At 47.7% G+C, this 12163-nt stretch overlaps 1 protein-coding gene across 1 annotated transcript in view; it reads right to left on the bottom strand.

Annotated features, from left to right (window-relative positions):
- Positions 1-12163, bottom strand: part of Ttc39c (tetratricopeptide repeat domain 39C) — an 84602-nt gene that overhangs the window by 17427 nt on the left and 55012 nt on the right. Inside the window, exon 6 of the mRNA XM_036204964.1 lies at positions 11267-11435. Within this exon, the coding sequence (XP_036060857.1) occupies positions 11267-11435 (169 nt within the window). The remainder of the gene's footprint in view (positions 1-11266; positions 11436-12163) is intronic.

The following is a 12163-nucleotide window of genomic DNA, read 5'->3' as shown; positions in this document are numbered from 1 at the left end:
TGAGTTACAGGCCAGCCAGCATGCCTGACTCAGACTGTAGTCTGTGAGTCTACGTATGTATGTAGCTGTCTGTGTACGGCATATGCATGTGTGCAGGCATGGGCAGACACCAGAGGAAGGCAGCAGGCTGCACTGCTGGAAGTAGGCTCGAGTCCTCTGAGCAGTGTTCTCTTAGCCACCGAGCTGACTCCTCACAAGAATCTGGGTTTTACACTTTAAGTGTTTCATATGGGTCACAGAGACAGGTGTGCTAAGAAGAAACTACAAGGAAAGAAAGGTAGGGGAGAGGTCGTTAGGAAGCTGCTGTAGCCATGAGGAGACAGAGAGCAGTCAAGTTCCTCCGAAATTCTACATAAGGACGTCACTACCCTGTGCAAACAGTGTTAGGACAGGGAAGAGACTCGGCAGATAAAAAGGGACGTGGCACCCGCAGCTAGTTCTGCAGAGCAGGACACCTGTGTTGTTACTGCTGATTACACAGAGCCAGCAGGTTAGGAAGACACCGGGCTCTATGCTCCAGGGACGTTCTGGAGTCACCAAGTGCTTGTGAGGTCTCTAGACATTCAGACATAAGGACTCCTGAAGCCTATTAAAAGTGATGGTTCACGAGACGTGGGTCTCCAGCCAGTAATTACAGACAACATGCTGTCTAGCAGCATGTCAATGCACAGTAGGTATTTCTGCAATAATGCTCAGCTGCCGTTATGGTCTTTCACATCCTGCCACATTCTCGAATGAACTCTTGAGAAGAACAGGGATGTTAACTCACATTCAGAGGTGACCGACAGGTATGACATGGGTAACATTACTTCACAGCTGGTGCCACATTCTCCAGAATCATAAAAGTCACCACAACGCCTCACCCTGTGCCCAGACAGATGGCAAACACTCTCATTGTGTCAGTGAGAAGACTTTGCTGAGGCCATGTGCCCTGAAGAGGCTGAGTCACTGAAATCAGCAACTTTGCTGACCACGATCTCCAAGCTCCCATCACTCAGGGTCCAACCTCCCCCAAATCCTAGGACCTATTCTCCCCCCGCCCCCATGATCACTGCCCATCTGCTTGTCTCTGTCTTTTGGTTTTCTGTCATGATTGACCCTGCCACATATTCCTACTGCTTCTTGTAGACAGGGGCTCTTCCTATTTTTTTGTGACATCCTCAGCAGGCCTATGATGTCAAAGGCACGAGGTACTGGAACACAGCTGGATAATGGCTACAGCAGTCAGTTCTTTGTTCTCTACATGGTGAGTATAAACTCCTTGGAAAAGAAGTCATTGGTGATATTTTGTTTGTGATTTAACAAATAAAGCTTGCCTGAAGATCAGAGTGTGGAGCTAAGCTAATAGTTAACCATAGAGGCCAGGCAGTGGTGGCACATACCTTTGATCCAAGCTCTTGGGATCTCACACCTTTAATCCCAGCACTAGGGAGGTTGAGACAGGAAGTGAGATGGCTGGGTGGAGAGAGGAATATAAGGCAGGAAGAGACAGGCACTCAGTCTTTTCAGCTGAGGAATTGGTGAGGTAAGAGGTGGCTCTGGGCTTTTATTAAGACCAATTAGAATTTGGGCTACAAAGTCATCAAATCTCCACCAATAAACGTGGACCTGAAGTGGGCCTCTTTTACAGGATTCCCTTGCTCTCTCAACAGTGAGGCGTGCCATTTGGGAACCGTGTGATAAGAACTGCTTCTGTTTGGGACTCACAACTCAGTTGAAGTGGGAGAGGGACATGGATGAGTTCAGATGACACACCAAGTACTCAGTGCTCTTGCCTGCCGTGTGGCACTCCTGAAGTCTGGCAGTAACCTTCTTTATAGAGCCAAGCACATGGGGACACAAGTGGAGACCAGGAGCCAGCAAGATGGCTCAGCAGGTAAGAGCACTTGCCTGGCAAGCTTGGTGATGTAGGTTTGATCCCACACAATGGAGGAAGGAGAGAATCAGGTCTACAAAGGTATCCCTTGACCTCCACTTGACCGAAGCCATAATCAGGAAGGCAACCTCAAAAAAGTCCCTAGAAGTCAATGGCACTCTGCGGGGATGTCATACAGTGTCTGGCGAAGGACCTTTGGTATATTCACAGACACCATCACAACTCCATTTTCTCATCCTCAAAGGAAATAAGTCTTGATTATCAGGGACTCCTCCATCTCCTCGATGGCCTTCCTCTACATCCAAGCAAGTGACTGTCTACTGTCTTTACACATTTGCCTGTTCTGGAGACTTCATACAAAATGAATCAGAAGGTAGTGTGGGGGCACGTGTCTGTCTTTTTTCTAGCATGTATCACCAGTGCGTGGTGGTGTGTACTAACTCACTTCACTTTTTTTTATTGCTGAGTTATAGCCCTCTATATGGATGTACCACATATTGTTTATTCTTTCATCTGCTGACCCACACATCTTTTCTTCTTTACTATTGTGAATAATAAATAATATGGAATTTATGTTTTCATTTCTCTTGGGTATATTCCAAGGAGAACTGCTGAGTCACAGTAAATGATGCTTAGCACTTTGAGGACATGCTACAGTGTGTCCACTTCACACTCCCATCAGCCATGAACAGGGTTCTAGTCTCTCTAGTCACAGCGGCATTCCTTTCTAGTTGTTACACTTAGCCAGCTGGGTGTGAAGTACTGCCTCCCCCGGGATTTGATTGGCAATTTGAAGTGACTTCAGCACCCAGTATCTTTTCATAGGCTTCTCAGCCCTTTGCACAGTGACAAACATTTACTATGGGTCATCAGTAGGCCAACAAGGAGGCTTTGCTGAAGGCCATGGGGCCTTAAGAGGCTGGGCCACTGAAACTGGCCAACATTGACAACCTCTCGGGTATATTCCAAGGATAATTGCTGAGTCACATAGTAAGCTGATGCTAATTTCAAATTGGATAATTTATCTTTTTATTGCTGCACTCTGATTCTGTTCCGGGACATTGGTCTGTCATTCGATCCAGATTTACAAAGTCCTTTCCAAGTCCAGGCAGCCACTTCTCGTTCTCAGTCATGTCTGTACACCAGTGTCTCACCCATGTTTGTCTCTTGTCTCTGTATTTTCAGTGTTGTGTACAAACCACTAGCTAAGAGCTCTGTGATTTCAGATTCTACATTTACGGTGCTGCCCCACTGTGAGTGAGATTCTTCCTCACGTGTGTTCAGTTAGTTGTTCCAGCACCTTTTGCTGAAGACATTTGTTTTGGCCACTGACTGGTCTTGATGCCCTTGTCAACGATTGAATGACCAATGGGGGGCTTCTTTTTCACTGACCCTTACATTTATTCTTATGTCAGTGCATACCACCTTGAGTACTCTGCGGTAAGCTTTCCAGCTTTGCTCCTCTTTTTCCAGACTGTTCTGGCTATTCTGGGTCCCTTAACATTAGGTTGCCTGCCCATCTCTGCAAGGGCATTGCTGGTTTGTGCATTGGAGGGGATGGAGCCCAGAGCCTTGCACACATGCCGGGCAAGTACCCCACCACTGAGCGACATCCCCAGTATCCAAGCTGCAGTTCTGAAAGTGACTGCACTGTGGGAGCCCACAGAGGTTTCCCAGTGAGATCTGAGCTTGCTTTACCCAGCAGGGCTGCATAAGGGGATGGACTGACCACATGTGTGGTTCCCAGGTGATTGGAAGGGTCTGCACTTGGCTGTGCTGGGGGAGGTCTTCTGCTCCACCCCTTGGCATTTCTATAAACAGCCCTTTAGAAGAGACAGAAGGGGCTGGTGGGATTTGACCCAGGTCTTCCCAAGGCTATCCTGCGTTTCTACCTGTCTCTCTCCCCTCTATATTTCTATCTAAATATTTCTCACTTCTCCCTACTCGAGTACCCTGGGGAAAAAGTGGAGGCGGGTCCTCCTACACTGCACTGGGATTTTGCTAGGGTTTTGGTGGCAATTAAAAGAGCACTAACATCCTGATGACACCTGGTCTTCTAATATGTGCCCTGTGACGTCTCTTCTGCAATCTTTTACATACTGTCTTTAAACTGCTTCACCCTGCATCACTGTGGCATAAGAGAATCAGAAAAATAACCACAGGGTCGGGGGGGGGGGGGCGCTTGTGGACTTGGCTGAGTCAATGAGGTCAATAACTAGAAGGGGCAAGTTCAATCCTCAGAACCTGTGGAAGTCAGGTATGGCTGCCCAAACCTAGACTCCAAGTTCCTGTGAAGTAGAGACAAGAGGATCCTGGCAGCTCACTGACCAGCCAGCCTCATTCATCTTTGATCTCCATGCTCAGTGAGACCCTGCTTCAAAACATAGGGTGGTAATTTTGAGGAAAACAGCCAACATCAACCTCTGGCTGTGTGTACACACACACACACACACACACACACACACACACACACACACACACACACACAGCAGGGGTAGGGTAGTACTGCCACTGAATAACTGTCTGTCTATGTCTCTATGCATTTGCCTGTCCTGGAGATTCCATACAAAACAAATCACGAAATTACAAAATTGCATGGGGTTTCACCTTACATGTGGTCAGCACTGACATTGTCATGCAGCAAGATGGCTTTAACAACACAGCTAGCTATCAAGGCCATCTAATGAGAGTGTGCATTTGACCACCACCCGAGGACTGCAGAGGGGACACCAAATAGGAAGCTCATCCTCTCAGGCATACTTAGGAGCCAGAGATGGGAACCAGCTCTGCAGCTTGTCCAGCCCGGGTGAAGAGGGCAGCAAAGCACGTTTCATTTATAAACAATGTGGGTATCTTAGGGGTCTATTGCTGTGATTAAACACCATGACCACAAATCAAGTTGGGGAGGAAAGGGTTTATTAGGCTTATACTTCAGCATTGCTGTTCATCACTACAGGAAGTCAGGACAGGAACTCAAACAGGGCAGAGACCTGGAGGCAGGAGCTGATGCAGACCATGGAGGGGAGCTGCTTACTGGCTGGTTTCCCCTGGCTTGTTCAGCCTGCTTTCTTATAGAACCCAAGAGCACCAGCCTAGGGTGCCCACAATGAGATGGGCACCCCACACCTACACCCCCTTACACCTGGATCTCATGGGGTCATTTCCTCAACTGAGGCTCCTTCTGATGACTCGCCTGTGTCAAGTTGACACAAAACCAGCCAGTATAGTGGACTACTATGACCTTCTCAGGTCAGTGAATTTGCTTTCACTCTATCATACAATATGGCTTCATCTCACTGGGACTCAAGGACAGATGTGTCTTCCATCTCCCCACATCAGATGAAATCAATAACCGTGTCTGTACTTCTGAAAATAAATGCAATGAGGTTTTTTTGGGGGGAGGGGTACTCAAGGTAAGTAAGGGAAGTGTGTGTGGGCTATGGGCTGGAGGAAAAGAAGACACAATTAATCAAACTTGAGGGAATTAGCTCTCTTCCTGCATTGCCTTGGATATAAATAACATTACATCATGATGATCAGGCATGCTGTTCACACATAAGACACAGGTTGCCCTTCAACAAAGGGTTGATAATGGGTGTACATGCCTTTGGAGTGTGGTCCCTCTGTCCTGGGCCCTGCTCCCACAACCTCTGCAGGTCTCCTCTTCTTTCTACCTGATGAATGACTCACCACAGGGGTCAGCACCCACTTTCCAGTCCCTGCCACAGTCATGAGTGAGGTCTAACAGCAGCAGCAGCAGCACAGCCTGTCATCTCTGGGAAGCACCAGTGTAAAATGGATCTTACATGAGCACAGAGTGAAAGTATGGCAGCCAGCCTCCAAGGTCCTTCCATTGCCTAGTCTCCTCCTGTCGCTGGGAAAAAGCACCCTGACCAAGGAGGAGGACAGGGCTAGTTAGCTTACGCTTCTAGAGCACAGTACATCACTGAGGGAAGTCAGGGACATGAAGCACAGCCATAGCTTACTCACAGGCCCATGCCTAGCCTTACCATACAGCCCAGGACCACCTCCGCGGGGGCTGGCACCACTCACAGTGGGCGGGGCCTTCCCACGTCAATCAACAATCAAGGTGCCCCCCCCCCCCAATATGGACACAGGCCATTCTGATCTTGGCAGTTCCTCAATGGAAGCTTTCCTTCCCATCAAGTTGACACTGCAGCTAAACAAGGACATGCCCCTAGTGGACGACACCTGCATAACAGGTCAATAAAAGGGGCGGAAACAGGGGGATCACACCAGGTAGTCAGTGTATGAAGAAATCCCTCCAGGAAGGACTGGGACACTAGGTGCCATGAAGTAAAGGCCAGCGATCAAAGGCATCCCTGCAGACAGCAGGGAGGAAGGGATGTCCCTCACTATGCCTTGCTTGGCAGTAAGGAGCTCTGGCAGGGAATTCAAAAGGCAGCATGCCAGGCAGGCCACTGCCTCTTACAAGAAATCAACCATAAGCTGATCTCAACACTGCCCTGACAATCGTAGAGTGAAGGTTCCAGAAGCAGGGCCACATCTAGGCATCTAGCTCATCATTTCAAATATTCATTCATCCATTCATTCGTGTGTGTGTGTGTGTGTGTGTGTGTGTGTGTGTGTGTGTACATGCAGTGCAGTTGTCTGTGAAGGCCAGATAAGGACACAGAATCTCCTGGAGCTGGCGTTACTGAGGGTTGTGAGCTCCCTGATGTGGGTGTGAGAACTGGACTCTAGTCCTCACAAAAGCAGCCAGCGCTCTTAAGGACCGACTGAGCCATCTCTCCAGCTATCAGACCATTTCAACGGCAGCAGGCCCATCTCCACTGACACATGGACTGCTTGACTTGATTCCTGACAGCCAGGAGCAGCCTGAACATCAGAGGCTCACTAACAGCTGGGAGCGCAGAAAATCCAAAGAGACCAACACTCTGTTTATATGAAGGTCTCTGTATAAGTGCATAGGACATATATGTATATGACACACACATGCACAGACATGAAAGATAAAGTCCATGGGGCTGGGAGATGGCTCAGCACTGGCGGCTCTTCCAGAGGACCTGGATTCCTAGCTCCCATGTGGCTGCTTACAACCATCTGTAACTCCAGTTCCAGGGGTTCTGAGGCCCTCTGGTCTCCTGGGGCACAGCATGCAAAACACACATACACATAAAGTAGAAATGAATACATCCAAAAAAAGAGACAAAGCACATTTAAACTTCTTCCATATGGCTGTTCGGTCCTAGAAGTAAGCACCATGGATGTTGGAGGGCTATAGTGAAGGGGCCCCTTAGGCACAGATTTTGTGGGGGTTCTCCTGTGCCCTCATCTTTGGTCTCCTGGTCGGAAGCACAGGGCTTCACTTAAACGCAATTGCATTTTGTCTCATTAGCATTGCTTAATTCAGTCCTTACTATCACAGCTTTGGAGTAAAACATAACTCGAAAGAAGTGAAAACTCTTCAGCAGCACATCAAAATTCCAGCACAGACAGTACCCACAGGTTCCACAGTGTGCCCACGGGTCCCACAGTGTGCCCACGGGTCCCACAGTGTGCCCACGGGTCCCACAGTGTGCCCACGGGTCCCACAGTGTGCCCACGGGTCCCACAGTGTGCCCACGGGTCCCACAGTGTGCCCACGGGTCCCACAGTGTGCCCACGGGTCCCACAGTGTGCCCACGGGTCCCACAGTGTGCCCACGGGTCCCACAGTGTACCCACGGGTTCCACAGTGTGCCTATGGGTTCTACAGTGTGCCCACGGGTTCTACAGTGTACCCACGGGTTCTACAGTGTACCCACGGGTTCTACAGTGTGCCCACCGCAGATTCAAACTGAAATTCACATATTTTAAATTGTACCTGTACACGCTTGTTTCCTTAAACAATACAGTAAAACAACCATTTAGTTAGCCTTTGCACTGTACTGTACCACATGGTATAATGTAGATACTAGAAATTAAAGTGTTTGGAGAATGTGCAAACACATGCAAACCCTCTGCCATTTTATAGAAAGGACTGGAGCACTCACTGACTTTGCTTCTGCAGGGGATCCTGGAACAGGCCTCCCAGGGACACGGAAGGATTTGGAGAAGGCAGTCACCATGTATCTCCTTCAGACACAGGTTTGTAAGAAAAGAGGAAGCTGGTGACCAGCCCCTTCCCTGCTCAACATGCAAAAACTCCTCTTGATGGTTTAACTGATCTGCACAGCAGGCCAACCCTGGACTAGCCCAGGACTTCTACTACAACACTAAACACAGCCCCCCAACCCCCACCCTCGCCAGGAGATAGTCACAAGTGAAAGCAAGAGTTCAGGGGATGCTCTCAAAATAAGAGTCCTTGAAATGTTTGTGTGACAGCTACTCTTTATAGGGTATCTTCATGGACTTATAGATAGCTACTTTAGTCCACATGAATAGCTGGGCATTTTCTTTGAGATAAATACTAAAAAGTAGCTATATTACCAAGTTGTCATATCACATAAACCATGAAAGTACTCACAAAGTATGAAAGCATACACAGAAGCAAACACATATATGGGTAACATACAGATTTGATTGTTAATACCAAACAGGAGGGAAAATGTACAAATCTGCACTGCTTAAAGGGAAAAAGACTAGAGAAGTCTAGAAAATAGCTTATTAAAACATAGACTGTCCCTAATACTTTAAAAAGAACCCAGGGCTGGAGCTGGCCCAGAGGTTGAAAGCACAAATACGTTCCTTGAGGACACGAGATCAACCCCACCCGAACTGTGGCTCCAGGGAGATCTCATGCCTCCGGCTTCCACAGGCACTTGTACACACACAAAACTAAAAACAGTAAACTGAATCTAAAAATAATCAAGGCAAATCCCCATTGTATCTTAATGGTCTTAATACTACCATGGGTCTAACTGAAGGAAAATAACGGGAAATTTAAAGCTGTATCTAGGGTGGGAGTTGACTCAGGAGATAAAGAAGTGGCCTTCTACAGCTGAGAGACAGAGCTCGGACGTCCAGGACACACTTAAGAGCCAGTGGGCGTGCTGGGTGTGTTGACCCGCCTGTAATCTCAGCTCACTGTTTCACATTTGGGCGTATCTGCATAAATGCACAAAGGGTACATATTGGAAGACAGGACCCACATGTAGATACAAAGCTTATTTCTGTTTCACATGCACCGTAACTAACGGTACGAATAATTAAGAAGTTTATGATTTTTTATTTATGTATTTTCAATCTTATTTTTTCCTGCACAAACCGAAGGGAACAGAAGAATAGTAGTAACCAGACTTCTCTCTCTACAAGCAGGTTCAAGTCCCTGAGTCTGAAAGAAAAGAACACTAGCAAACAATGCTGAGTGCACAAGAGCTAGTCACTGTCTTAGTTACGCTTCGATTTCAGCAACAAAACACCAAGACCACGCCAACCTACAAGAGACAGCACTTAACTGAGCTTCCGGGTTCAGAGTGTTGGAATCCACAGTGGCAGAGCACACAGCAGGAACATCCGAAGCTCACAGCTTCAGACACAAGCAGGAGGCAGAGAGCTAACCGCGGATGGCACAAGTCTTTTGAAATCTCAAAGCCTGCCACCTGTGACACACCCCTCCAACAAGGCCACACCTCCTATCTTTCCCCAAACAGTTCTACTAACTGGGGCCAAATACTAAAACATAGGAGCCCATGGGGCCATTCGCATTGAACCCCCACAAGCCAGAGCTACATTTTAAGAGCAAAAGAAAGGAAAATGCTAACCCTGAGCTCACAAGCTTGAGCACAAACAAAAAGTTTCAAGATACTGAGATGAAAACTAACTTGGCTACCTGCTTAAGTGTGTGGGCATTCCTACTGTGCTTCAAAAGAAACTATCAGTATATAATCTCAAATCTGGGCAAGATGGCACATACCTGGGATCCCACCACTTAGGGAGCCAAGGCGAGATGAATGTGAACCGAGGACTTGCCTGGGCTATGTAGTGAGTTTCAGGCCAACCTGGGCTACAGAGCAGTCTCTAAAGCACATTTTATCTATACCAGGGCTTGGAGAATTAAACTCACAGAGTGAGCTGGGGCTGCAGGTCAGTGGAAGGGCACATGCTGAGCATGTGCAAGGCCCTGGATTCAATTCCCAGAGTTGCTGGACAAGATTACTCACAGCAGCAAAGTCACGCAGAAGACAAAGCCTGGGGCCTGGGAGGGAGCCCAGCAGACAGAGGCACTTGCCAGTCAGTCTCTGGACCTGAAATTGAGCTCTAGAACCCACATAAAAGTGAGAGGAGAGAACTGATTCCAAATGTCCTCTGACCTCCTCATGTATGTCACAGCATGTGTCTTCCATCACACATGTGTGCATGTGAATGTGAGTATGCACACACAGAGATAGTGAGATAAAATCTCAAAGCTGCAAATATCCTCAACACAGTGAGACCCAGAGTCAGAGGCTGTTTCACAGTGTCCAGGTTTCAGAGCCATTGCATGAGCCAGTTCAGAGGAACGGATAATTGCACACGGTTTCTGTATGACACTACACATCACCAAACCCTCAACTCTAAATGACAGAAGCGAAAGGAAAAAGCCAAACCCACCTCGTGCCCAGAAAGCAACTCTCAACAGAAAATCCCCCACCATCCGCCTGGGGTTGCCTGGGGCTGACTTCTGACAGATGGAGTGACTGCCAGCTGGAGGGCAGAGTGTCAAAGCTTCCAGTTGGTGTATTGACAACTACTGGTAAGAAAATGGGGGGTTCTGCAGTGAGAGCAACCACCTTCATTCCGATGTCTGCAACCTCTCCATTTCCCCCAAATCCTCACACTCCTGAACAATACAAAAGATCCAGAGAAGTGGGCCCTACCCAGCCAGGGCATGGTCTGGGTCTGGAGAGAGCCTGAGCTCACGTGTGGGAAATCTCAGGAATTATCAGAGCCCTCGTGGGTCTCTGTTTCCCTTGTCTGTGGCCTGACGGTGACAGCTGTGTGTCTATGGTCAGGTTGACTCTGAGGGTGGGACTGGACCATGTGAGGAGAGTGCCTGGCATGCACATATGGAACTGAGCAATGAACATGTGAGAAAAGCAACATTCATCTGAAAGCTGACGATTTCACTGCATAAACCAACCACTAGGTAAGGTCATTACTAACTCAGAGGAGGAAAGGGCTAATTTGTGTCCTTTACCTAAGTGACTTCACAAGTACCCTTGTACCTTAAGCTTAAGAATGCCACTCACTCTCATTACTGAAGTCTCTTGTCCCAGCTTTGCCCCTGTCCCCTGAACAGAAGGTCCTCCTCAGGCCTGTAACAAAAGGCACCAGGAGATGATATTCCTGGGCCCGTGGCATCTTGGCACATCCACAGCAGCCCCTGAGCAGAAATCAGAGGCATGTCATCAGAAGTTCACATAAGAAGCTGGGGAAGGTGCCATACCTCTAATCGCTGGATCCGCCCCTTGAAAAACATGAAGAGGGAAGAGTTCGGGTAAGCAGCCTCCTTTTTGAGAAGAATTTCCTTGGCTTCATCCAGGCCTGCTTGGTTATCACTGCCATCCAAGGCAAAGAATGGGCGAACCACAGTGTGGTACCACAGCAAAGCTAATCTGCAGGCAGACAGGGAGAGAGAGACCACGAGCCAGGGTTCACTGAGAAGCCTTCTGTTTTCAAAATAAAAATCAGCATGTGCTCTTCCAAAACTGACTTTCCTCAATAAAATTGTGCTATGCGTGTGATATTCCAAAAAGTACAGTCGGAGTCTCTACTCCTGTCAGTGTCTGGAAAACTGCCCCTTTAGCATTAGATGTCAGTCAAGAGCCCCTACACATGGGACAAGAGGGAAAAACACAGAAGCATGTGGCTGGCCTGAAGCTTCCAGCTGTGTCATTACTAACAGAAACATCTGGTTTCTACACCTCACTAATCCTGTGCACACATTGGAGACAGTCACCATCAATTTCTTGTCTCTTGTAATAAAAGCCTTTACATTTTGTAGAAGTAAAACATGTGTGTTCATAAATCAGGGTGCAGGGCAGCTGTGGTGGCTCACTCCTTTAATCTCAGCACTTGGGAGGCAGAGACAGGCAGATCTCTGTGTGTTCCACATCAGCCTGTTTTATATAGGAAGGCTACATAGTAAAATCCTACACCTATCTTAAAAATACATACACACGCATATATGATATAAACCACAGACTCTAGACTTAAAAATCCACAGTTGCAAATTATATATAAGCATTAAAATAACTGAGAGAAACAGATTAAAGGCCCCTTTCCCAGCCGTAGAAGATGTTAAACAATATAAAAACATAAATTATCTAAAACTCTCCAAGTT

This window comes from Onychomys torridus, chromosome 13 (assembly GCF_903995425.1).
Source record: "Onychomys torridus chromosome 13, mOncTor1.1, whole genome shotgun sequence".
NCBI classification, from domain to species: Eukaryota; Metazoa; Chordata; class Mammalia; order Rodentia; family Cricetidae; genus Onychomys; species Onychomys torridus.
This window is presented reverse-complemented; position numbering and strand designations above follow the sequence as displayed.